The sequence below is a fragment of the Acanthopagrus latus genome, chromosome 3, assembly GCF_904848185.1.
Source record: "Acanthopagrus latus isolate v.2019 chromosome 3, fAcaLat1.1, whole genome shotgun sequence".
NCBI lineage: Eukaryota > Metazoa > Chordata > Actinopteri > Spariformes > Sparidae > Acanthopagrus > Acanthopagrus latus.
This window is the reverse complement of record NC_051041.1, coordinates 1278699-1306696: the sequence shown is the minus strand read 5'-3', so window position 1 is coordinate 1306696 and position 27998 is coordinate 1278699. Positions and strand designations below refer to the sequence as shown.

The window sequence follows — 27998 nt, the reverse complement described above, 5'->3', positions numbered from 1 at the left end:
CAGTCACCTGATGACTGACCTTGATGGTGTCCTGCTGGGCGTCCCGCGGTGTCCTGTGACCTCTGACCTGTAACTCCTGTGAGGTTGTCGGCGTCAGGAGGGCTGGAACAGCCAGCAGGAGGACGAGGACGAAGGAGGGGATGAAGGGGAACATCGCTGAGGTTGGACCAGGAAAGCGCTGGACTCCTCAGGGAACCTGAGTCGACTGCAGCAAGTTTGTTTGGTTGAGTTAAAGCTGAAGTTTCCGAGATGTTCAGAGTGATGGACGGATCAGCAGGTCACACTGATCTCGGTTCAGACTCTGCGGAGGCGATGGCGGTTTGTGTTTTCCTCCCACCTCTCCGTTGTTCCTCCAGGTTTCTCTCCCTGGAGCAAAGACAAAAAAACCCACCATAAAGTTTCACGTTCGCTCAGCAGACTCCACTTTGGACACAATTAGCTTAAATGGGGCCATTAGCTGTTTATGGGCCTGTCAGTGTAGCGTGTCAGCCAGTAAACCGCAGTGGAAACAGTAACTTGGTTCTGAAAGAGTAATTTGTTACCCTACAGCAGCTCACAGGATGGTGGCTCACAGATCAGACTGAACTGAACGGATCCTTATGTTTTATTGGTTTGGCCGTGTTAGGCCACACCTCCTCTGATCTGATTGGTTTGGAATTTCACGACAGAGGTTCCAGAAATGGGTTGCGATCAATCCTGATGACTAGGATGTGTCTTAATGATCTATCAGAGTGTTTTAGGAAACAATGGTGATCAGATTCATGTTCTCGTTACCTTTAGATGAGCAGATGACGAAGCAGCCACTATAGGGGAGGGCGAGATGAGGGGTGTTTAGTTGGTTACAGTCTGCAGCCTCACCACTAGATGTCACTTAATCCTACACTGGAAATCTGGTAGTAATAGTAATTGCTGACAAATTAAAGAGACAGGAACTACAAACATGCACCTGGATATACACATAATACAGGACTTTTAAAGGCATCTCTCCATCATACAGTCGACTGTATGTGGTCTTGGTGAAATGGTTCCCAGTGTGAAGTTATCAGCACCAACACAGTTAGAAGTTTCCCCCGACACTTCCTCCAACACACAAACAGTAGCTGAGAGACTCCACAGATATGATTCAAACCCTCAATGATCTAACCACCGTGTCTCCCCCTGAGAGGTTTATGACCGAGGCTGGTTAATACCTCCGCTGAGCGTCCTCCCTCCAGCAGCAGCAGGTTCGTATGAAGAAACCAGCTGCTCAGAGTTCCCACTTCTGGACCGAGTCCACAACAACAGCATAACGTCAGCCGGTCTGCCGAGCGAGTTGCAGCGACACGTGAAGAGACATTTATTACTTTAAGAACCGAAATATGAATTAATGATCGTCTCGAGGGAGCCAGTCTGGAAACATAGTTCACTTTAAGTAGTTCTGCTTCCTTCTGTCCACTTATAAGTCCCGTAATTATTTTCAGTGTGTGATTTTAAGAAGCTGTAATTCATCCTAACAGCTCAATTATGCATTTTTAACTATTGTACTCACTTCAAAAATAAGTATTACGGACCAAAATATTTTAGTGAAGTGGCTGAAAATTGGCAGGATTCTTTGTTTTTTCTTTAAAATCAATTATTGTTTATTCATACACACCTTCACTGTACATTAATAAATCAGCCTACACTGTTCTGCAATAGATGGAAGTCAGTGATCACCAAAGTCAGTTCAATTCATCCTCTGGGAACCATGAATGTTTCATCCAGTAGATGTTGAGATACATGAAAACTTAAGACCTTTAATTAGCACTAGAGAGAAGTCAGAGGATCATGAAAGCTTTTAAGGTTTATCCTCTGGGGACCATGAATGTCTCTACCAAATTACACAACAATTACGTTTATAGTGTTCAAAACATTTCATTAAAAGCCAAAAATGTCAACCTGCTGATGGAGATACAGTTGAAATTACAGGATAACAAGTAAATAGGGTTCATCCTCTAGGGACCATGCATATTTGTATAAGCACTCCAGTCAATGATAGTCAAGACATCAGTAAGTCATCCTCTGGAACCATGAATGTCTGCAAAAATAAAAAATAAAAAATGTGGCAATACATCCTGGAGATGTTGAGATATATGTGAAAACTTTGACCTTTGAAATAAAAGTCAGAATATAATTAAAGTGATTACATTTCAGTAAAAGCCAAAGTAAAAGCTATGAGGTTATCAGTAACAAGGATTCATCCTCTGGGAGCCATGAATATCCATCAAAACCAGCACCAATACGTCTAGAAAATGTTGAGATACGTTATTGGTTGAATTACTTCTAAGCAGCACGGAATCAAAGCAAGAGGATCATTAAAGCGTTCAGTGATTATCCTCTGGGGACCACAAGTATCTGTACCAAATGCCACAGCAGTTACCAGATTACCAATCAGTAGGATTCATCCTCTGGGAGCCACGAATGTCTGCACCACATTTAGTGCCGGCCCATCCAGCAGATGTGTCAGTTTGGACCGACAGACGGATTAAAGGCCGTTGAAGCTCCTATCTCTTTAAGGCCCCTCCCACTGAATACCCAGTCTGCTCTGATTGGTCAGCTCACACATGCCTGACCCTGCATCCCTAACAACAACAACAACAACAAACAACAACAACAACAACAGAGCAGCTCTGTTAAATCAAGTCTGGTGTGACAAACTGGCCACTACATGTATAAATAATGCAACATGTGTGACATGATGACGTGGTGTGATGTCACAAAGTCACAGATTTAAAGGCGGGACTACTGACGAGGTGTTTCAGGAGCAGAGAGACACAAGAATCTATAAACACACAGAAGAAGCATCACGTGTCCTGCAGGTGAACGTTCAGCCGTCATAAACGTCCTCACCTGTGAACCCGACCTGTTGACACTCTCCACGCCTCCCGCCCTCTGTTGCTAATTTGACTTGACCCGACACAAACGGGGGTTCAGCATCTGCGGTTTTAATGCCCCTCGTCCAGTTCTGTTCGCTTCAACTGGAACAATTAGCTTGTAAATACCTGCCCGTGACAGCTGGCCCAGATGCTTCTGCTGGAGAAAACGCAGGAGGGCAACAGAAGCTCCCTGAACGCACCGTAAAGACTCGACAACCTTCGTCCCTCTGCTGCTGCTGCTGGGCTTCATCTTTCAGTCGGACAGATTTCAGGACGCCAAAACAAACGGCTGCTTCAAAAACCACAAACTTGGCACTTGATACTAGAAACTTGGCTCCGGTGTGATGCTGCGATCAGACTGTACACCAGCGATAGACCTTCAGATGTGAGCTGATAATTAATGACAGACGTTTAACTGGAGCTCAGTTCGACTATTAAAATGTTTTCAAACTGACATTAATTAGAAACCTCAAACTTTCTGCACACATTTACATCACCACAGGTATTTTAACCCCAACAACGATCTTTTCCTGAACCCGACCAGGCTGCAGGAGCAAGATGGCTGATTGGTTCACCTGTCACGCTGTTCAGGTATCAGGTTTTATTACTGATCTTAATGAACAACAGTCATTTTTCTTCCTCCTGCAGCTTTTAACTCCAACTCATAAAAGTTAGTCGACCTACAGTTGGTATTTGTTTGGTCTAAAATAATAATTCATTAATTTTAATTGCAGGTCAGTCGCGTGTTACAAGCCTCTGAGTATCAGTGATGTAATGATCATCAGTATCGGTGACGCACAGTCGCTGTAAAATCCCTCGCAGACTTTTATAGGCCGAGGTCACACGAACAACATGCATCAGGATCTGAAATCATCCGCAGGAAAAACAAAAGAAAAAAAGCTCCATCACTCTCAAAGTTTGTCGTTTTCACATAAATTTGCATCAATTTTCATTTAATCTGCTGCTTCAAGCATCAACGCTTCAACATGTGCAGGAGACCTGAGACGATGTAAACGCTCCCGAAACAACCTGACGACCCTTTTTAGTCTAAAATCAAGTCATAACTTTATCGTCTCATCTTCATTCTGTCTTTATTCCCCAAAACTTTGTCAGAACAACTATCAACATGTCATGATTCATCAGTTTGAGTCAGTCTGTCTCATTTTTGTTGGATTATTAATGATTATATAAAAGATTTTTGCACGATTATTCATTTTTAAACAACAACAGAGTCTCGATACTGGACAGAATTACTCGGAGTACATTCGCAAAATCAGTCTCCAAGTTTACATTTTCCATTAATTGTGGGAGTGAAAGTCGTCAGATTTTCCTGCAGCGTGCAGATAAAATAAACATTCCTGTTGAAATGATCCAAATACTGAGTATGTGGTTGCATGTTAGTATTTATCTTCATTAACTGATCTTCAAAATATGAGAAAAGGTCATAAAATGTTCATTATTTACTTGAAAAAATAAAGATATTCAGTTCAGCATCACATGAGATAAATAAAAGAAGTTAAAAGTGACAAATGAGAAACTGGAATATTTGTTTTTCTCAGCTGACTGATTAATTAATCGACTGATTGTTTCTATACTGCACATTAACTTCACATCTCCTCCTGCATACTGATGAAATATCTAGTTGTGCATGAAATGACTGCAGATGAGTTGAATGAGAAGAAGAAGAAGAAGAAGAAGAAGAAGAAGAAGAAGAAGAAGAAGAAGAAGAAGAAGAAGAAGAAGAAGAAGAAGAAGAAGAAGAAGAAGAAGAAGAAGAAGCAGCAGCAGCATCTTACCTGCTCGGAGCTGTGATGACTTCGTCTTTGAGTGAAACTCTGATTGACTGACCAGCGTCCTGCAGCAGGACGGGGGATGGACGGAGAGAGAGGAGGGGGAAGGAAAAGAAAGAAACAGAAAGAGAAGGAGAGAGGGAGGGAGAGAAGGAGAGAGGGAGGGAGGAGAGCAGTAAAATTTTCTCATACTTGAAGAATTTTTCCTCCCTCTCCTCTCCTCCTCTCCTCCTCCTCGTCTCTCTCTGATGTAATTCTATGTGCTTTACGGTCCCTGCTGGGCGGAGATCTGCGATGGAAAACATCTGAAGTTTTAGATGTTTTTTTTTTAAGGGAACTCGGGGGCCTAAAAATCTCTAATGTGTTTTGAAGTGCTCTCTGTCTTCCCCCCTGCCGGACTCAGAGGTCAGAGTCTCCGTCCGACTCGTCGTGTTTTCTGAGTTCGATGCTGACAAACCTTCTCTCCATTCACAGTCAGCCGAGCAGCTCCAGGATCTGACATCACGCTCAGAAACAGACACTTGGCTGCAGCCGTCAGCCTTGTTGTGATCAGAGGAGGATGATGTGCAACAAGTCTGGTGGAGGACGCATCAAAGAAACACTTGAGCCGTGTGAGCGGCAGCTGCAGAGCGTCGGCTCCAAACCCTGCAGAGGACCACAATTATTTTATTGTCTAAATCAGATTTAAAGGAGCCTGAACGACCACACAACTCGACAAAAACTGAAACTTAACAGTGCAGAACAGAACTAAGATCCCAGGTTCCTTTCACTGACTGACCTCCTTCACAAAGTGTCTCTCGACTTACAATCAATATGACTAATAATCAGTATTTACCGTCATTCATTCAGATGCTAGTTACGTTGAAAGAATGTAGTCGTAATTGGGAAGATATTGGCAAGACGTCGCAGCGTAGCTGCTATTCATCAGGCCGATATCTGCATGATGCCATCTTCCATTATACAGAAGAGAAGCAGGAAATCTCTACATCCTGTCAACTCACCACAAAATAATCCAGTCGGACAAAGAACACGACAGGTGAGAGAGAATATGTTTGTTGTGGTGTGAGCTTCGCTTTAAGTTTGTCCAGTCGTCATGAGCTCAGAGAACAACCTGCACCAAACACCACGAGGACCGAGGAGCTGATAATCATCTGTGGAGAGAACGTCCTGCTGAGCGTCCACATCTCAGACGACCTTCCATCTGGCAGACGTTACGAGGTCAGCTACAGACTGAGGGACGCTTCTTCCCTCAGATCCTCGACTGATGTGAATCCGTCTGTTGAGAATCTCCCATAAACCGTCTGACGGCCTCCATAACTCTGCCACAGCCGGCGTCTCGTGTTCGGTCCGACCTGTACGATCCTGCACAGCGAACCAGCAGAAACCGTCTCACAAGGTTCCTTCAGTTGCTGCTACTGTCGGCATACTGTGTTTAAAATCTACATCTGTAACTAATCATTTAATATTCAGGGATCAACACACTCGTCCACTCTGGGTTTATATTCAGACTGTCTGACTGAGCTGTTACAGTATCAGATGTTATGTACACAATCATTCAGAGATAAAACCAGCAGAGGGCGCTGCTCAGTCTCACACTGACCTCCAGTAACATCACACAGATGTTTAAAACTTCTCACCAACTCACAAACCAACTGCGACATCTCTAAACCGTCTTTCTCTTGTCCTGTGGCAGCGACCTCCAGTGGCCGTAGTCGTTATCACTGCAGCAAAAGAGGAAGGAAGTGGAAAAGTCGGCACAGCGAGGAGGTCGGACTCGATGCCTCGGTAACCAGCCTCAGGACTTTCACCACGGAGGTCGCTGACAAACCAAAAGCAAAAAACAGTGATAACTTACAGATGGTAATTTAACTTAAAACAGTCAAGTTACGTAACACATTCATGTTCCAACACGTTTCTCTCTTGTCATGAAACACAGTGTCTGAATCAAACTGTTTTCATTAAAGTTATAAATGAATAAAAACATCAGAACAGCTGATTCCAAACTTGAGGACGGCTGTGTTTGTAAAGGATCTGACTTCTTCTTCCACCACGGCTCAAAGTCTTCTGGGAGTTTATGACCTTCAGATGTTCGTGAAGTTCGGACGACGTGCACGAAGATAAAACGAAGGACTGGAGAACTTGTTGTTTGAGACTGGAGCCAATCAGGTTTATGACCCGACCCTAAACTGAGACCGACCTCTGCGACCCGAAGCTCCGTCTGTCCTGGTCTGAGTCAGTTTATCAACAACATGTTTTGGTGTTTTAGTGGAAATGTTCCTTCGACTCACATTGAAGAGTTCATCATTATTATTCAGCTTATTTGACCGTCTGAAGCAGTTTGACAGGTTCTGTTTGACCCGGCGGGCTGTACATCCAGACTGTGGTGATTTCAGACCCACTAATCAGAGGCCGAAGGCCAATCAGCTTTACTATCAGGTTTACAGCCGGGCCCTAAACCCCGACAGACCTCCACAGTGAACTAACACTCATGACACGGTAGCCGCGCTGCAAACTTCACTCGGCGGCCATGTATTTCCTCTGACACACTCAGAACTGTGATGTCGTCATTTTTCACTCAGCTGGTTTAAAAAACATGAATGATCTCTTGTGATCCAGATATTCCTTTTATTGGCCCAGTTTCATCCCAGATTATTAATGTAATTCTGTATATTTTGTTCCTGAAGAGATGTGAAAGAAAGTGCTATAAGAAGGTAAACATTTGAAGAACATATGATCATATTATTTTGGTTGTTTAGGGGAAATTCTACATTCTTGTCCTTAAAAATACACTTTATTTCCACCCGTTTAGACAAAAACAAGAGTTTAACAGATTAAATCCTGTTAAAAAGAAGTTATTTGTATTTTTAAGTGTCAGAATGTCAGTGTTGCTCCTAATATCTCATGAGGCGGCCGGTCTTCATCAGAAAAACAAGTAGTGTGACAGTGAAAACAGGTTATTACGATACATGTTGATGTTTGTTGTCCTCTAGTGGACGCAGTAAGAACTACAGCAGCAAAGGAGGAAGTCAGGTGAGGTGGGAAGAAGAGGGAAAAAGTCCATAAAGGGAGGAGTACGAAGTAGACGGACGGGATAATCGAGCAGAGGATCCTCCAGGAGACAGTCGTCAGTTACTTTAAGTTTACTCTAGTTTTCTCAGTAATGGTCTGATCCGCCCGTCACCGCGACGCTTCCTCGGATCTGTTGTTTTATAAATGTTGATGTATTTTCTGTCTGGTCGTTTAGGTATGAACGTGTGTTGGAGGAACTGAAGGAACATCTGGAGCTTCACTCACAGACTATAAATGATCAGTTACAGGTGAAGAACAAACAATAAGCTCCCAATATTCAACACACAGTAAACAAGCAGACACACACTGATTTCTGTCCTCTCAGGATTAACGAGAGACTTTTCACATTTTACAGCGAGTTTGATTCGAATCTGAGAATTAAAATGTGGTCCAGTCGTCACAAGAATCTGAGGATGGGACGCTGCAGAGGTTAAACATCTGCACTCTCCGTTATCGAACCGTCACGTCCATTCCTCAAACCCCAAAAACCTTCAGGAGACATCTGTCAAAGAATAAGAGAGGCGCTGAAAGCAAAGACGTGGAGGAAACGCTCAGGTGTTCCCAGGTGTCCTGACCCGTTCATACAGAACTTCAGCTGAAGGTGGATTTATTTCTTATGGAGTCATTTTTTATCCATTTTATTAAATTATATCTCTAATTTAAAGTTCGTGCACCTTTTTCTTCTCCACACTTTGTTCGTCAGTTTCAAGATGCTCTTTGTAATTAAAGTCGATCAGTCAAGGCGTCGTTATTAGACGAGTCGACTCAAAAATCTATTTTTCTCACAAACGGCAACTTTAAAGGGCCTCAATGTAAAAGATTATCATAATTAACATGCATTAACTTTCATATCGACAACACGCAAGTAAATTGTAGCGTGATGTGAAAAAGGGAACTGTGGATTTCTTTGTGAAGGACTCGGATCTCATTTTCCGCGACAGTCAAACACAAGCAACATAATTTACGTCCTCGCGCCTCGCGGAGAGCAACAGAATGGAGAGTGTGGATGTAAACAAACGACTCAGAAGCTCCAGAGAAAATCTTTAACTTCATGTCACACTTTTATTCTGTTTGCTTGTTTTATTTGACTGTATAAATAAAAATAATCTGTCATTTATTAATATAAAGACACATTGACCTGCTTCCTGTCGGGTCGATGGTCTGAACGAAGGTGCTTCTGGATTCTTTATATCCTCCTCTGGTTTCAGAGAGATAATCACCTTCACTTCTACCTTTAACTGCCCCGCTCAGAAGCCTTTAGTCTGCCCCTGTAGGCTCATCAACGAGGCGTTCAGGGTCTCTCAGGGAGCCCTGACATACCTCAGAAACCAGGAACACATGCACGATGAAGTGGAGGCTTAATTGCACCACATGCGTTCAGAACCGAGCCAACTTGACTACGTGGGATTCAGAACCTGAGAATAACAGCGCGTGGATCGTGTCGAGCTGGCGAACGCTAATCGAAGTCGACGTGCTGATTGATCTGTCAGTAACTCTGACAGACGCAGGAAACAACCACTTCCAGTCTCGGGCATTTATTTGTTTTTTTTTTATTCCAGCGTAGTTTCAGCCAGATTCTGACCCGCCGGTCACCACAGAACTGTTCTGGTTTCTCTCAAACTCCAGGCTAAGTGGTTTTTCTGCTCTCAGCATTGTGAATATTAACGAGAGTCGTCTCAGTTATTTGTTTGAATACAGATTCCTTAACGAAGCAACATTAATTTAAGAACGCTGCGAGTACATCTGTAATCCTCGTTAAAACAAACGTTCAAATAAAAGAGTGGTCGGTCCAATAAGGAGAGAATGAACTGACGATCCTGAGTAAATTAATGTTAACAATCAATATTTAACATTTTAACTTCAAATCCAGCTCAACACACATAAATCTGCTTGTCTGATGTAAACAACACATCAACAATGAATTATTCCCGTCAGATAACTGCAGGAAATGTTGAATATTTATCTAAACAGCCAGTCAACAGTCATTTTATTAATCAATCAGTCAATTAACCGATTAGTCTTTTATAAAGAAAAGGTGAAAAATGGCGATTTTTGTTTGATGACGTCATTAAACATCTTGTTTTATCCACAAACCAAAAGCAGGTAATTATCTGTCTACTTATGAAAAAAGCTGCGCTGCCTCTCCAGAACGTCGTCCATCAGCTTGTTGTGAGTGCCGTCTGATGAGAGCTGTGAGGTTGCTGGTTGAATTCCAGCAGTCTGACAGAGTGAAGCTGGTGGTCAAAGTGTCGCAGAGCAGAAAAATCCTGATGTGAGGAAACAGACGAGATGCTGAAGCTGCACAGGAGCAGCAGGGTTACACAAACACAACACAACAGACACAACACACAAGCAACACACACCCTACACACTGCAGACACACACATGTAATCAGATCAGTGTTTCACAGTGAAGAATTGTGTACTTCAGTATTTTGTCACTCCGTCCGTCTGACAGCTGCTCTTTCATTATTCAGTGGTCATGTAGTTATTCAGTAGTCGTGTCGTTATTCAGTAGTTGTGAGTTGTTCAGGAGTTGCGTAGTTATTCAGTAGTTGTGTAGTTATTCAGTAGTTGTGTAGTTATTCAGTAGTTGTGAGTTGTTCAGGAGTTGCGCAGTTATTCAGTAGTTGTGTAGTTATTCAGGAGTTGTGTAGTTATTCAGGAGTTGTGAGTTGTTCAGGAGTTGTGTAGTTATTCAGTAGTTGTGAGTTGTTCAGTAGTTGTGTAGTTATTCAGTAGTTGTGAGTTGTTCAGTAGTTGTGTAGTTATTCAGTAGTTGTGTAGTTATTCAGTAGTTGTGTAGTTATTCAGTAGTTGTGAGTTGTTCAGTAGTTGTGTAGTTATTCAGTAGTTGTGTAGTTATTCAGTAGTTGTGAGTTGTTCAGTAGTTGTGTAGTTATTCAGTAGTTGTGTAGTTATTCAGGAGTTGCGTAGTTATTCAGTAGTTGTGTAGTTATTCAGTAGTTGTGTAGTTATTCAGGAGTTGCGTAGTTATTCAGTAGTTGCGTAGTTATTCAGTAGTTGCGTAGTTATTCAGTAGTTGTGTAGTTATTCAGTAGTTGTGTAGTTATTCAGTAGTTGTGAGTTGTTCAGTAGTTGTGTAGTTATTCAGTAGTTGTGAGTTGTTCAGTAGTTGTGTAGTTATTCAGTAGTTGTGTAGTTATTCAGTAGTTGCGTAGTTATTCAGGAGTTGCGTAGTTATTCAGTAGTTGTGTAGTTATTCAGGAGTTGCGTAGTTATTCAGTAGTTGTGTAGTTATTCAGTAGTCGTGTCGTTATTCAGTAGTTGTGAGTTGTTCAGGAGTTGCGTAGTTATTCAGTAGTTGTGTAGTTATTCAGTAGTTGTGAGTTGTTCAGGAGTTGTGTAGTTATTCAGGAGTTGTGAGTTGTTCAGGAGTTGTGTAGTTATTCAGTAGTTGTGTAGTTATTCAGTAGTTGTGTAGTTATTCAGTAGTTGTGTAGTTATTCAGTAGTTGTGTAGTTATTCAGTAGTTGTGAGTTATTCAGTAGTTGTGTAGTTATTCAGGAGTTGCGTAGTTATTCAGTAGTTGTGTAGTTATTCAGGAGTTGCGTAGTTATTCAGTAGTTGTGTAGTTATTCAGGAGTTGTGTAGTTATTCAGTAGTTGTGTAGTTATCCAGGAGTTGTGTAGTTATTCCATCTCACAGCAGCGTTTCACGTCCGTCTCGTCCTCGTTGTGTTTTTATATTCCATGTTTCAGCTTCGACCCTTCTGGATTTCATTGGTTTCCGCTGGGCACACAGATGTTGAACCTGCAGGCCGAGTTGAGCAGCATCGTTATTTTCTTCCCCGTGTCCTCGTCACCACTCGACGACTCCGGTTCTTTCTGTTTCTGTGTTTGATCCCTGGAGTCCCTTCAGACGAGGAGTCGAGCCCCTCGGACGTGTCGACGTTTTTTCGGAGAGAGAAGAAATGAAGGGATGAAGACGGAGAGGAAGGAAAAAATCTGTTAGACTCGTTTCATTTGCAGCCAGAAAGCAAAGGAGCTCTGTGTTTCTGACGAATGACGAGTGAGTGTGAGCAGCCGGCCAGATTTAGCAATCAGGACTTCAGTGTGTGTGTGTGTGTGTGTGTGTGTGTGTGTGTGTGTGTGTGTGTGTTGTACGTTATTAACAGCTCCTGTCTTCGTCCTGTGGGTCACGATATTCTCATAAAACGGCCTATCAAAGTGTTTCCCTGATGTCAGTGTGCAGCGGAGCAGGTGGAGGCTCGAAGTGTGTTTTCAGTCGTGGAAGCCGAACAAGCCGCCGTCCGTTTGTTCCTGCAGCGGAGTGAAGCCGGGCGGAGGAGAGAGAAAGACCTCGGGGGATGACAAAATGTATACGTCAAAGTGAAAAGTAGAATATGAAAACACTCGTGAACTCTTTGTTTTGCTAGATGACACGATGTTCGCCTGGATGCTTTTTGCTTTTTAGCGTAACATGTTTGCATCGTGCCATTTGCAGCGTCACCTCCAGGCTAGTTAGCTGCTCAGCTAACTTCAATGCTATACACTCTCATTAGCTAGGTATCCATCAAAATGTAACACAGATTTTCAATTAGCTATAATAAGAGAATAAAAAATGGATTCTTATTTCATCCACAACCGATCACGAGTCAGTTTTACGTGGTGGTCGATGTGTTACGTTGTTCACAGCGTCACGTGATGTTTGCAGTGTGAAAGAAGTCGATGTAAAACAGCTGATGTGTTTGTTTGCATCACTGTTTAAGTTAGCTGAGGGCTAAACAGGAAGTTGCCGTCGACCAGCAGAAGTCTCTTGTGCACAGACTCTAACCCGCGAAGTCCAACGGTTGCATGAACGTTACGGAACGTCTCTGCTGTGGTTTGTTGGGAGACTGAGGAGTTCCCTTGATAATTACAGAATCATGCACAACCACAGTTTTACATGTGTGTTATAAACACAACAACAAACTGACAAAAAATTCCTGTTCCTGACCGAAGGATCAGAAGAAGAGCTTGGATTTGTCTCTTTTTTTAGATTTTTGTGTCGAGTGTTTTATTTTGAAAATTACCCAGATGTTATGCTGTTGTTTTGGTATTTGCATATTTGTGTATTTGCTGTGGAAGAGTCCAGACTGGCGGAGCTGCAACAGAGTAGATATACGTGACGCGGCCGAGCCAGATGAAGTTCCCACAGAGACGAGAGTGAAACCTGTTGGCTGTGTGGTGGATCGAACACGGACCTGGTGAACCTCTGTCTGATAAAAGTGAGCGGGAATAAGATTTGTGAAAATGTTGTTTATTAACAAGCAGATTGTTTCTGCATGAACAACAGGGCTCAGTGATGTTGGTCACAGCTGCTTAGTCTAACTTTATTTTAAATCAATGCATTGTACACTTGCATCAGGCCTCAGTGGAGACTCTTCAGTTCACTCTTTAAAAATCATCACACCAATCCTGCTAGTATAACGTAATCCACCAATATGTGAAGGAAGGTTGAAGGATCAAGTGAGGAAGTCAGAGTATCAACAGAAGAAGTGAAGTCATTATGACAACAGAGGAAATAGGTCATTATGAGAGCGGAGACGTCGTCACGACGGCCAAGTCATTAGAGGAGGACGAGGAAAGAAGATGATTGCAAGAGTGAAATGGCTCGAAATAAAAGAGGAGGAAAAAAGTCATCAGGAGAGGGAAAAGGAAAGAAAAGGCTTGTAAAGTCTTTGTGTGTCTTGGCGAGCGTTCGGGATCGTGTCTGGCTTTCTGAGTTTCACTGAGCATCCAACCAGCGACCAGCTGGTCTGCAGGAGCAGTTCTTCTTCTTCTTCTTCTGCGTCCGTCCGTTTTCATCAGCGTCCGTAAAGTATGTTGGTGCTGTTGACTGTTGACTCAGAGATCCACCGGACCGGACTTTAAGATGAGATCCTGCAGTGTTAATTAAACAGCTTGGCAGCAGAGCAGAGAGTCAGACAGTTGATCCGTTTAGGTTCAATACAGTTCAAGTTCCAGGCTGAAAAGAAGACGGATGAATCCTGAAGAACAGAGGAAGTTCTGGTGGGTTTTCTCAGAAATCAGAAATCCTTTGCTCGACCCGTTACTCTTCAGATTCTGCTCAGCAGCTGATGAGCTGAGTCACATCTCAGTATTCATGTGGTGGGATTGAGTTTTCCTGTCTGCTTCCTGAATGCTTTAAACTCAGGTGTGATACTGGAGGCTGACAGACCTGATGGAGGCAGCAGTCAGATACTTCAGGCTCTGTGGTTTTTAAGGGTTCATGTGAAACTGAAAAGCCGCTCTGTGGTTGGCGGTTCATCGTCTGAGCTCAGCTTCCTGTGTTCGACTCGTCACCGTGACCACCAGCAGTTAAACAACTCGCAGCTTCTTCTCACCTCGACCACGAAGCCACATCTGAGCAGAAGATAAACACTCGGCAGCGTCGCAGTGAGAGTTTGTGTAAACCCACAAATGCAGATGTGACTTTCGTTATGACAGAACTGTTTCCTGTCTGTCAGAGAGACGCTGGTTGAATTGAGAAGTTTAAGTAGTCGCCTGTTTGAAGTGGCACCGTCCACCTGAAGAGCAGAAGCACATTTATTTAGTTTTAGCTTTTTTATGAAGACGGATGAAGGAAACTCATGAGGCTGCAGCAGCCGAACACAAAGTGATTTATGAATCTTGTTGTAGGCGCTGATAGTCTGAAACAGATGCTCCGGTATTTTCTCTGTCGTTCTGAAATGTGCTGCACTGGTCCTGGTTTGTATGATTTTACGGTGTCTTACATGCCTGAATCTGAACACATCGGTCTCGTTACCACGTAGCTCTGTGAGCAGACGCGAGTCAACAGCAAGTCAGTTTGTTCCTATAAAACCTCCGATCTTTGGTCGGTATCGATCTTAGACGACTTCTCCTGAACTAGCCAGCTGATTGGACGGATGCGACGGCTCGATTAATTCTCAGTGGCGTAGTTAGCTAATGTTGGTAGCATGTTAGCTGTGTTCATGCAAGGTGTCGGCGGTTTATACGTCGGCTTCACACCAGTGCACCAACATCCTCGATTCATTTGTTTCAAAACATCAATGTCGATAAGATTAGTTTGTCTTCCATAGTTGCATTTCTGTCCATCCATAATAAAATGCACAGAACACAAACACCATGTAAACGTCTGTAACTACGGACACGAAACACCAAAGTTTGAAAACGAGTTGTTCCTCCATCGCTGCCTGAAGCTTGAAGTTGTCAGATTTTGGGTTTGATTCCAGGACACACAGGAGTGAGTCCCCTCGAACACTGTTCACACATTTCAGACATACATACGTGTGTGTGTGTGTGTGTGTGTGTGTGTGTGTGTGTGTGGTTGTTGTGTTTTCAGTCTGCGGTGAAATACGGCGGTCCAGACTGAGAATCTATTAGCGTCGAGGGGATCCAGCTCGCTCCCTGTTCTCCGAGCGACTCCAGCTCTAAGTGACTGCAGCATTACCTCAGGACGGATCAGGTTTTCATTAGTGTGTGCAGCTCACGTACAGAACCGGGCCCGACCGGACCCGTCCGCCTGCCTGGCTGCACGCCGGCTCTCTGCTGCGCTGAGCGGACAACAAAACAGACATGCAAAGGGAAAATGAGCTCGCAGGAACAGCTATAACTCACGGCTGCTACCTGCCAAGCTTCTCTTTCCTAACGGTGTGTTACACTGTTGACGGACTCGCTGGGAGCTCAACTCACATTTTTAAAAGGTCACAAGACGATGTTAGTAAATCACCCAGAACCTCTAACGGCGTGGAACCAGACGACCACGATTCTGAGCCGCTGAAAACACAAATCCTGCATGCTGCAGGTGTTTCTGCTGCAGAGGGAGAGAGAGCGAGAGAGATCACTGTCATGTGCTAGAAATCATGTCAGAACGACAACTTGGGTGTTACAGAGACGGTGAAACGTTTTAGAAGTTGAAGTCTGCAGCGTGAAGTCGTAGTTCTCTGTGGGATCACGGCGGATTATTTTCTCTGTGGTAGAAAAGAGTCGCTCAAGAACAGAAACGACTTTGATTTCAGGAAGGTTTGACAGCGATGAAGAAGTCAGTCAGGTGTGAATCTGAGAGTGGAGGCGACCGGTGAGCTGCAGTGAGACAGAAACACGACTGAACACAAGACGGACCAGAAGACGCTGATGTTCACATATAAACAGTCACTGCAGTGTGATTCAGGACTGTCGTGGTGACACTCTGGTCTCAGTTTGGTTTTGGTTGTTCGGGCTCCGGCTCACAGTTTCTGCCCTAATAAACAGATCAGTATCACATAAAGTCTGTCAGGTGTTTGACGTCATCCAGCTGCTGATGGTGACGAAGCTGCAGCGCTCCTGGAAAGAACGAGTCGGCGGTAAAACTGTCAGCGTGACGAGGAATCCTGTGTCAGCTTTACTGGACACGAGCTGTAACAGCAAGTCACCGAAACCAACGGTCACAAAATGTGAATATTCAACTTCCTGCCTGTAAAATGACCCAGATCGACTGTCGTGAGCCGGCTTATTTTCATATTATATATTCATCTCGCATTTTATCAGACTGAATGGCTCAAATTATTCAAGTAAAACTCGTTATTTTGGGGGTTTTGATGCTCCAAAATCTTCTGCAGTTTTACAGAAGCTTCTTTCACAATGTTGACTTACAGGAAAAAGTATTTCTGGGCCGCAGCGTCACTTGATGTTGTAATTATAAAGTCTGGCCGGATTAAAGTGACGCAGACTCAGAAATCTTCTTCAGCTTCTCAGGGAACAAAGTTTGGCTCTTCATGAACATTCAGTAAGAGATCTGGTGAGTGTAGATTATAGTTGAGCAGATTAAAAGTTTGATTTTGGATTATGGTTGAATTGACGGGAACCGCTGGGCTTCAGTGGAGGTATGCACTCTACGGGGTGCCATTATAGTTCATCATGCTTCATTGAAAGAAATATAAATTCAAGCTCATTTAAAAGTTTGTTAAAACCAGCGAGCAGCAGAAATCCTGACTGACCTGTAGAAACTTTTATCTGTTGCTTCTGTGTCTTTTACAGCCCGACAGACTGAACGACGGTCGCGCTGCTTGAACGGAGATGAAAAGTTTCTCCGTGCAAACGTCTGAAACATTAACGTGCGTCACAGCATCGCTCTGGAAATTAGCGCGTCCTCCTGGAAGTCACGATCCGCTGCAGAGACGTTTGACCCGCGAACAAACGCTGCGTGTTCCAGATGTTTGTGGTGTGAAACTACAAACTACACAAAGTTTAAGATTTCTTAAGATCTGATGCATCTGAAGCTGCAGGTGTGCAGAGAGGAAACCCTCAGTACTTCAGGTTTTCACGGGTTCCTCCTCACAACACATGAACGCAACACAAACACACACACACACACACACACACACACACACACACACTGAGACGGGCACATGTCGGCCACACAGAGATTCTGACTCACTGTTTCCACTGAGCGAGTTTCAGCAGGACGGTGGAGGTGAGCGACACCGTCACCTTCATCCTGCTGCAGATGTGTGCATACAACACACACACACACACACACACACACACACACACTCTACATATGGTCATATAAACCCAGTGCAGTGCAGCGAGGGAAAGCTCTCCACCAATCAGCTGCCTGCCAGGCCGGGCAGATGTGGAGACACTGAGCTCTTTCACATTCGTGGCAGCGTCAGACGGATAAATCAGACAGTTGGAGCTGCTGCCAGCCGAGAATATGTAGGTTTCTTTATTTTAATTCTCCAATATACACAATTTATATGTTGGATAGAATCAGTGCGTTCTGTCAGAGGTGTGTCACTGCCAGGAGCAGCAGCTGATTTATGTCCCTGAAGTTTAAAGTTCCTCCATGTTTTTCTTTCTGAACGGTCGATCAGATCACAGGAGGACGTGAGAACAATCTGACTGTATCTCTTCTGTTGTGTTTCCTTGTTGTGGTCGTTACCGTGCACGTTTTCCACCGAGCGGCCCTCAAACTCTGGTTTGTCGATCTCCGAGGGCCGACTGCGACTGGAAGAACATCAAGAAACAACGCGGCGATCACCCCTCCGAGAGGCCGAGCAGCAGCGAGGGACGTGGGATGCAGAATTTACAAGACAGACAAAAAAAACAAAAAACGTCTGCCCACCTTTTTTCTTCTCTCCGTCCTCTCTGTCGTTTCTTCTGCAGGTCGTCACCTCGTCGTCTCATAAAAGGCTGAAGGACAGAAACCTGGAGCGGCCAACGAGCTCTGGAACAGAACGGACAGGACAGTTGTAGAAATTATGATCTTTCTGCTTGTGCAACAGTTAGTGGAGGATCTTTTCACGTGTCAGGCGGGGAGAATGATATATATTAAGAGTTTTGTGCACAGCTGTGGTGATTGGCTCCACTCTGGCCTCTTCAGTATTTCCACAAAGTCTCCTGTAGAGTTCATTCTCACATCGAGATCCACAAAAACAACCTGATCCTCGACAGCAGGATGCTGCGTCTGGTTAGTTATTCAGCGCTCTGATACGTAGATTAGATTCCAGTTGATCACCAGGGAGGCTGAGTGAGATCCTCTGAATCACTCAGTGTGACGGAGCTCTCTGTCTTTTATTAACGCTGCGAGAGGGTAAATGTTTCTCAGCGACACGACGTTGGCGGTGGAGCTGGACAGACGGCTGGTGGCGGGGGCCGCCACTGTGTTGAGCTGAGTCACGCTCAGACTTCCTGTGGGCTGACGAGGGATTCTTGTAAAGTCGCTCGTACGTCACCGAAGGAGAGCGTGAAGAAGTTTCAGCCCCCGCGTGAGATTTTAGCAGAAGATTCCACTTTTATCTGACGCAGCAGTTTGTGACACTCCGTCCTCCAACATCACATCAACTCAAAACATTCAATCTGACGAGGAGGAAAAATTATAAACACTAAAGTCTCTCGTCCAAACTTTCTGTTTCAGTGTGTTGTGATATTTAGATTCCTTCAGTCAGGGTTCAAATGAGAAAACTTGACTTCTGTGGTCAGTGAAATCACAAACGCAGAGAAATGACACGTCAGATTTCAGCTGTTGAAGCGGATCAGAGGCCCGGAGAAGAAGTTCTGCTCGCCGTTCCCATGAAGCTGAAAGAAGCCATTGTGCCGGAGAACGCAGAGGAGGGAGAGGATTCTAATCTGTGAAATTCAAAGTATTTGATTACAAACGCGGCGAGAGAATCTGAAGGATGCAGAATGTCATGACGAGTGGGCCGACCGGATCAGGAGCTGTTACACAAACATCAGAGAGGAAAGAGACGCGATGAAGTCATGAAGAGAAACTGAACACAGACACACAGAGACGAACGAGGAGGAAGTTTTTATCTCTGAGCTGCTGAAACTGACTGAAGGTGTCAGAACTGATGTGTGTTGGTTCTGATTGTTGAGCCGACCCAGTAAGTTGCTCAACATATTCACAGTTTTCAGAGAAGGACTCTGCTGGTCACGACCTCCACGTGGTGTCACGTCCCAGCGGGAGCGTTTCAGAAGCGTCACGCCTGCCTCGCGTTGTTGTCGTGCTCAGATTGTGATATTTGATTATTTCTTGGCGTTAGAAGCTGCGTAGCTAAATAGTTTAGTCATTCGTCTGTTTTAATGTGGTTATTGTTCATATTTCTGACTCTGTGTAGCTGCTGATCCTGAAAGATAAAGTCAGAAAATACTGAGATGTGTTCCAGGTGGAATCTGGGGGTGAAATGAAGGACAAAATAATCAAAAACAAGCCAATATTTTTGATTAATGTCCAGCACAATTTATAAAAACATTGCTATCTGATATTACAGTAACATCATACATGTATTAATTTAATTTTTTATATAAATTTTACATCTGTTCTGGTTCACAAGATGCAGACGGTCACAGTTTCCTCAACAAGTTGATGCTGATTGAGAGATAATCTGTATCCACTTCCTGCTTCCTGTCGTTGTCATCAGGAGGTTTTTAGGACCGACTTTCTGAAACAAAGACTTCCCGTCTCACTTCATCACGTCGGCTGTTGGAGACGTCACTGAATTTGTCAAACTTGGCGCGAGAAGGGAAATAAAAAAATATCTGCCGCGCTCATCTCGACATCAGGTGTCCAGATGTGATGCTGGCCGCTCGTCTGCTCCGGTTCTGTGCACGGGATAAAACCATCAGCCATCAACTGTCGGCGTGCACGACATCTCAGGTGTGTCGGCTCGGGCAGAATTCAGGACGATGTTGTGAAGTCTGAACCCGACACCACCTGAACCAGAACACAGAGAGGGCAGATCCAAAACTGGTCGTCTGAATCATTTTTATTTTATTATCATCCTAATGGTCCACATGTAAGATATGAGAAGAACTTTATTAATCCTGAAGGAAATTATCGTGCCAGAGATCTCTTCAAATGACAAATCAAAGTCTGTGATGTAGAAATGTTCTGGTTCTGACTTCTAACAACCGTCAGTAACAGAACAAACATGTCTCATCTGCAGTCACGGCTCAACGTTCAGCGCCGAGTCTGAGCCACCGAGGCGAATGTGTACCCACTAAATGGTTCCAGTCGGAGATCCAAACGTGAAACACAGCCCGTCACCGGAGACGGTGCTCGTTAAAGACACAACAGAGCTTCTGTTCGTCCGAGCCAGCGGCAGCCGCTCCGGATCAGCAGCCTCTGAAGTCACATCTGTAATGTGAGTTTATTTTATCATCAGGGGATTCAGTAACTAAATATCTGAAGGTAAGAGGTGCAGAGAGGAGAGAGGAGCGGTGATGTCATACAGGTCCAACAGGAAGCGCTCCAGAACCTTCATCATCATCATCATCATCATCATCATCATCATCGCTGCTGCTGGACAAACTGCTACAGATACGATCTCTCTGCTCTCGCCGGCGTGGGATGGATCTGTCCTCTCCTGCGATATTCTGCTGATCTCTGCAGGGAAACTTTCTCTTTTCTTTGTGTAAATCTATCAGGGAAGGACGAACCTCACTGCGATCCTGTAAACTTTTCACTGAGGCCAAACAGACAGCGGTCGAACCGGTCGGCGATTCAACGATGAGCGTCTGGATCTGTCAGAGATGAATCTCGGCGTCTGGCGTCAGAACACCTCGACTTCCTGGATCTAAACCAACCAGGATCCTCTGCCGACCAGGCCGAAGCTAACTTCCTGTTTAGCGCCCGGCTAACTTGTATAGAGATTAAAATGATTAATGTTGCAGCTCTACGAGACTTTCTGAGCATCATCGGACCAAAAGGTTCAGATTCTTGCTGTGAAATAAACTTTATTCTGCGACAAATCTTAGTTTTTCTTCTGGTCCTGAAAAACGACGTGACACATTTAATCATTGATTGCATATCCATGCATGTTCATATATGCACCCACATCCTAATATACCAGAATAATTATCAGTAGTATTGTGTTTTTAACATGGATTGATAACCGTTAGCGACGTTAGCTTCCGTAAGGTCAGAAAACAGTTTACAGAAAACAATAAAAACAAAGCAAACTGTGAAATGTGAAGTGTTTTAACTTAGTGTGGGATAAAAACAAGTTCATTATGGATGTGAAACTGTTCCAGCGTCCTGAGCTGAGGCCGTTTCGGGGTGTCAGCTCGTTGTTGTGGATGATTTCATTAATTATAATCATAAGTGTTTTCTGACACCTTCTCCCGTCACACTGAGTTCTGGTTTCTCCTCCTCTGTCCTCTCGCTGCCCTCATGCAGAATATCATCACATCTTTTATCCCATTCTTACCTGAGCTGCTTCACACTTCTCTGAATCCCTTTACTTTTTAATTTTGGCATTTAATATCCCAAATAGTGTAACTAGAGAAGCCACTCTCACAGGAGAGCTGGAGGTTACAGTTCCTCTCTCAGCTCACAGGACGTCTTTTATATTTAAGCTGATTTACATTGTAAATATTTTCACATCCATTCACACACTTTTCCATCCAGCAGCAAAGAGTTTCCTGCTGGACTGAGTAAATTAAAGCACAGTGCGAGTGCTTGTTTCAGTCGAGACAGGAATACTGGAAGGAGAGCCGCTTTAACGATTCGATTCATCAGCTTTAATCCGTCACTTTATCTCAGTTAATGTGACTCAAACAAACAGAAACGACTCTGTATGTCCACTGAAGACATTAAAGTACAGAACTCACTGTGACTGCTGAATTTTAAGTTGTGTGTTCAAAGTGGAAAAGGAAGGAAACGGCCTGATGATTAATATTTACTCTGCTGGACGCAGTGATGGACGACTAACACACTTCACAACCTCCAACAACCTGTGAAGGAAACCGAGAGAAACCAAACTCCTCCGCCGAGCGTCAGAGTGACACTTTTATTAACACTGACGATAACCATCACCAGAGTGGCCTGAAATGTTGTGTTCCTGCATGATTGGAGTTTTTAAACGAACTCGGTGGGACCGAATCAAAGGCTGCAGCTGCGTCTCCACCGAAAAATCTGCTTCCTGTTTTTAAACACGTCGACCGACCGGCTCTCCGTCCCGTCTTGAGAATTTCATAAACGTGGATTTATGACGTGATAAATTCTTCTACTTCTTCCAGTCGGACGCTGTGTGATGGTGTGAAAACACACTCCTCCCACAGGTCAGCAGTGAAACAAGTGAGAACCAGATGATTGTTTCTGATGAACAAGTTAAATTATTCATTGATAATTAAAGTTATCGTCACAAGAAAAAGCACATGTGACGTTTGTTCCTTCGAAGCCGTCTGCAGCTCCCTGTGTTACATTAGTGATGCATATTTCCCTCACAGCTGTTAAAACCATCAGTGCAAACCTGAACATCTGGCCGAGACGGGAAACACATTTATTGGGGACACATGACTGCATCGCACACCCCCAAGAAACTCAACCAACCCCCCGGAAACACAGCTGTCAGGTTAACGGTTCCCAGGTGAAAGGTTTACCCTCGCTCTCTGTTTACCTGTGTTTCTCTATCGAAGTCTTATTTTTAATATTCTGTCGCTGCCATCGCAAAAAAAAAAAAGACTTCATTATAGAGCAGCAGGTGCAGATCCAGACCTCCTGGAGGAATAAACACCCGGAGACGCTCATCGACAGGAGGAGAGCTCAGAGATCAGTTTTTAACTTCTGGATTAAAAAGATGATTTATCTTCACTCCTGTTGATCAGCCCGACTGCAGCAGTGATCCGGAGGTGTGGTTCTGTTCTGTGATGTCGACTGCTGACTGGAGCTGGAGGGGAAATAGACTTCACTTCATGAAGCTCTGTTGTGTCTTTAACAGAGAGGAGACAGAGAACCAGAACCAGAACCAGAACCAGAGTCTCAGCTGAGGTCTGAGTTCCGTCAGAGGTCGACCTGAATCCAGAAACTCGAACACCCTCAATACTTGTGGCTGCTCGTTAGTTTGACATAAATAAAAACAATTTGCCTTCTGAAGGTGAGATCTAATCGGCAGTGATGTCAAAAATAATATGTTTTTAGGTATATTCATTATATTGTTTAATATTTAAAAGGTTCTATTTGTAAGAAAAGTTGATTTTTGTGCCTCAGAAAATAAATTCTAACAAAAAATGACCTTTAAAAGAGGAAAATGTCTCATTATGTTATCATTATTATCTTGTCTCTTGTGTGTTTCCTATATTTTGTAAAAGTGCGAATTTAAAGCAGCTGTGAGAGAAAGCAACGATCTGAACAGCTGAGCAGAGTGGTGGATATATAAGAGTGACACAGAAACAGTCCCGTCAGTGTTTAATGAGGTTTGTTGTGGCTCGTTGCCCCCGGTTACAGCTTGACCTCTCCACGACGACCTCATCTGACCCCGTTTTCTGGGTCAGAGAGAGCCTTCAACTCCCACAATCCAACATTCCTGAGGCACATTTCAAGGTCGCCTGACAACCGGACTGTAAACCATCTGTGTGCGACTGACGCACGCGGATCCTCACCTGGAACTACAAAACGTCTATTTGTCTTAAATCTGCAGAAACACACATTTAAAAGTCTCCACATGACATCCGTCACATTTATCAAAATATTCAGTAGAAGTAAAAATAACCACTCTGGCTGTAAAGAACTCAGACGCCGTCCTCCATGATGGAATTATCCTTGTCATCTCACAGCTCCAGTTCGTCCCTTTCAACTGCTTTTATCGTTCACTCTGAGCACCATCGCTGCTCATCTCATGCACCATTACCAGTATCGAGAGGATGTTTCCAAACGGCGAGCGTGCGCCACCGCCTGTTACTGTCGATCACATTAAAACCGCAGCCGCCTCGCTCGTGTCCTCGTCCTTTTACTTTCCACTGCAGCTCCGACCGCCGTGACCACTGAGAAAACGCTTTATTTCATGACAGAGCTGCTCCATTGTACTCGACTGATATCTAAAAACCAAACCATCTGAGTTATATTCATTAAATGTGGAAATTATAATGGGATGACCCAAGTGTTTCATATACTGGGGTACTGTCCGATAAAACGTACGGAAGAATTTAGGAAAAAAAGAGCAATAATTTGACCGTGGTTTGGAGGATTAAAGTCAGAATATGTTAATAACTTTTTAATGTCAAAAAGGTAACGCTTGTCCCAGAAACACCTGCACAGGTACGGACACTTCTGGCTGCTTGGATCTTCAAAATAAAAGATAAAATATGTGCGAACTCTGCAATAAAACATTGAGCTGTGTACCGATGTTATGCCTTTACTTTTTCACTTCAGGTTTTGTTTTTCATTCCAAAAATGTATTTATTTTAAAGGCCAAAAAATGATTTTAATGGAGGTAAAACTTCTGAGAGAAGTCAGCACTCAGCAGAGACTCCGGTTCTGGTTCTGGTTCTCTCTCTCCTCTCTCTAACATTCCCCTCCAGCTCCAGAACCACCGATGATGGAGATCAGCTCAGAATCGCTGCTGCAGTCGGGCAGATCAACAGCAGTGAAGATGAATCTGCTTTGTAATCCCAGAAGTTACAAAGTAACCTATGACCTCTCCTCCCGTCGGATCAGAGCAGAACCTGATGAGACTCCCAGTGTTTGTTCCTCCAGAAGGTCCAGATCTGATTTCTTTGAGTTTTTAATGATCACCATTTTGCTGTTTTCTTCCTGAATTTTTTTTTTTAAAAGCACCAGAGTTTCTGCAGCGTTTATCGAAGTACTACAGACTGAGAAGCTGTTAGAATTACTAGCCTGTAGTTGTGACACAGGTTGAATCTCCTGCAGATGAACTGTGATGAAAAAAAATCTGTTTTAATTTCCCTTTTAAAGCCCCGGGAGAGATTAGCACCCATTTACACGCTCGCTCTGCCAAACATTCCACTTCTCTTTTCCACTGACTTCCCTCTTTGTCTCTCTACTTAAATCCAGGTTTTTTTTTTTTTATTGGTGTGACAATAATATTCCACCTCGGCCAAAAACACAGAATGGATTCTTTGTCTCGCTCAGACGGCGGCAGATAAGACACCTGCCTGTCGCTCAGGAAGACGACAGGTTTCCAGGCCGTGAATTAGTCGGATCTTGTCGCCGCTGCCAGGAGAATTAGATTCCATGTGTTTGTTTCCAGGTTGGAGCGAACGTCGAGGTCGTCAGCAGGTTTGACCATCAAACCGCCTCTTGCTCAGTTTCATCACCTGACTCACATTCTGCAGTTTGGTTTAAAGAAACTGAATGACATAACTTCCAGACTCTGGTAAAAGTAGACATACTGATTGACAGCTTCTTTACTCCAGTAAAGTAATAGAGTACAGTACACATCACCAGGTTGTGCTTTCGTTGTGTTTTTCAGGATTCTGAGTCAGTGCTGCACTTTGTACTCCTACAACCCTCGACAACAAATAGTGGCAAAATTCACACATCCTCTCCTCCAGTAGAAGTTCAGATACTTGAGTAAAAACAGACTCTGGTAAAAGTAGAAGTACTGATTGACAGCTTCTTTACTCCAGTAAAAGTAGAAGTACTGATTGACAGCTTCTTTACTCCAGTAAAAGTAGAAGTACTGATTGACAGCGTCTTTACTCCAGTAAAAGTAGAAGTACTGATTGACAGCTTCTTTACTCCAGTACAGTAACAGAGTTCAGGCTCTGACATGGACTCAGAGTATCAGAGTCAAAAGTCTCCCTCTGAAGGACATTTGTGGTCAAAGCTAACTGAAGCTCACGTCATATTAACAGAATTCGAAGACTATTAATGTTAAAGGTAGGTAAGGTAGGTTGCGTCTACATTACCCACAATGCAACTGGGCCACCAAGTGACATCACTGGAGACTACAGATGACATTCAGCTTCCTCTGGGGCTTTTAAAGTGGATGATTGGTGGAGTTACCCTTTAATTTATAAAGTAACTTGTAACTAAAGCTGGATAAATGCAGCGATGTTAAAAACAGTTCCTTTTGAGATGTAGTGGAGTAGAAGAACTAAGTACAACTACCTGCGTTATTTGAGTAAATGTACTTACATTTCACCACATATATAAATGTTGTGTTTCTAGCTGTTTGTTGTGTTTCTGATGTCATTTTCTAAATATTTCTAGGAGGAGATTTTAGTTTTTTTATATATAAAAAGAGCAGAAAGACGAACTTCAACACTTCACCTGCTGAATCTTCTTGTTTGTGAATGAACAGCAGGACGATAAGAGGAAACAAACCTCTGTACATCCATCCAGTCAGCACGTCTCATCCTCCACACTTGACCTGTAAAGAGAGAGAAGCAGTTATACGAGCAACATATGGAGGCGAGTGGTCTCGGTGTTGCTGCTGGCAGACGGCGAGGCCTCCGGCTGTCAGCGCCACACACTCACCATTTACTTTGGCTGCTCGATGGCGGCGAGTGTACATTATATGACTTTTACCACACAAGTGGTGCAGCCGGGACGATGATGTCAGCCGGCCCGTCCAGTCAACACCTTGGTACAGAGTGAGATACCAGTCTATGGTCTGGATTACCACGAAACACACTGATAATATTCACCCCTAAAGTATTATTGTGCAACAGGAAGTTTAGATGAATGAATACAAGCATTGTCTGATAGATAATCATCAAATTTGAAGGGATTTAAACAGGATTCAGTCAGTTATTGTGTAGGATACATTTGTATTCACATTACAAGTGTGCCAAATTACCAGTTCGGCACACTTCGGCGCAGCTCTTAATTGCAGCATATCTGTGGATATACATGTAACTCATCACTGGATGAGTTTGACACTGAAGAAAACCTAAAAATGGCAGTCTTAGCAGATTTACAGATGTTTAATCGTTGTGTGTATTTAATGATAACCTGGGGGAGTTTGTTGTTTAATGCAACATGACTGAACATAACTGTTATTATTCTTTGTCTTACTTCTATTTGAGAATCATATCTTGGAGGGATAGAAACAGGATTCAGTGAATTCAGCCCAGTTTTATGAGGTTATGTTTGTTTTCACATTTTGGATGATTGTCCAACATTGGCAACTCATTAAAAGTCTGCTGAATTAACTATTAGCAGTTCTTAATTGCAGTGTATCTGTGGATATACACATAACTATCACTGGATGAGTTTGACACTGATAAAAACCTAAAAATGTGATTATTCTAAGGCAAGTTCTGCAGTTTTAAGGACAATGCATTCTAAGCAGATTTACAGACATTTAATCATTGTATTCATGTATTTAATGACATGCTGGGAAAGTTTAAGTCAAACTGAACTCAGAAGAGTTAGTTTTATGTCTGTGTGACATTTTTATGCAAATTGATCCAAAATTAGGTTAATTCATGGCTCAACACTTCAGTGACGTCTAACATTGATCGGACCTCAGATTCTCATGCATTCATTCTCAGAGTTTTAAAATCATGCTGTGGTGAATAAAGACACTTACCGAATGCAGGCCTCCTCTGCTGCTCCCTCAGGTGTGTCTCAGCCTCAGGTGAGCTCCCCGCCCCCTTTTTAAAGACTCCACCTCCTTCCTGACTTCCTGTTTGCTTCCCTTCCATGTGCATGTGATCAAACATCAGAGGATTCTTCTCTGATTCCTCTGATTCAGTTCACCAGATGGATCTCGAAGCAGATCTGATCTGTGTTCCTGTTGTTTGCTGTGTTTATCTTCTGCTCATCCCCTCAGCGTTTCATCACTCCCCGACCTTCAGCCTCGCTTCGTTCCGGTCTCTCCACATAACGACTCGCTGGAAACGTTGACAGAGTTGACCTGGAAATTCAGGACGCCGAATTCGCCCGTGATGAGTTTTTCATCTGAGAGCTGGGAGACGGAACGAAGATGTCGAACACAAACACGACCTCAGAGCGTCTATAAAAAGAGTTTTATTCAGGAAAAGACAAACTGTTCTCACCGGTTTATAAGCGGTGCCATCATTTTCCAT

The 27998-nt window shown here is 43.6% G+C and overlaps 2 protein-coding genes across 2 annotated transcripts in view; both read right to left on the bottom strand.

The window, feature by feature from the left end:
• Nucleotides 1-802, bottom strand: part of LOC119017001 (tenascin) — a 29580-nt gene extending 28778 nt beyond the window's left edge. The window contains exons 1-2 of the mRNA XM_037093400.1: nt 775-802; nt 20-366 (exon numbers count right to left, since the gene is read on the bottom strand). Of these exons, the coding sequence (XP_036949295.1) occupies nt 20-154 (135 nt within the window). The 5' untranslated portion in view covers nt 155-366; nt 775-802. The remainder of the gene's footprint in view (nt 1-19; nt 367-774) is intronic.
• On the bottom strand, nt 254-27998 carry LOC119017000. Its single transcript, XM_037093399.1, has 7 exons — nt 27969-27998; nt 27827-27877; nt 26443-26578; nt 26236-26335; nt 17845-17946; nt 17518-17726; nt 254-366 (listed from the first exon to the last, which is right to left on the bottom strand). Exons 1-7 carry the CDS (start codon nt 27996-27998, stop codon nt 254-256), a joined length of 741 nt encoding a protein of 246 aa, XP_036949294.1.

Excerpts from the sequence above, each read along its gene's own strand:
- LOC119017000 (XM_037093399.1), bottom strand. The coding sequence starts at position 27,998 with ATGGAAAATGATGGCACCGCTTATAAACCG. Across the intron at positions 27,878-27,968 it reads ATGGCACCGCTTATAAACCG|CTCTCAGATGAAAAACTCAT; the intron begins GTGAGAACAGTT and ends TCCGTCTCCCAG. Across the intron at positions 26,579-27,826 it reads TCGGCGTCCTGAATTTCCAG|ACCATAGACTGGTATCTCAC; the intron begins GTCAACTCTGTC and ends GTGGTAATCCAG.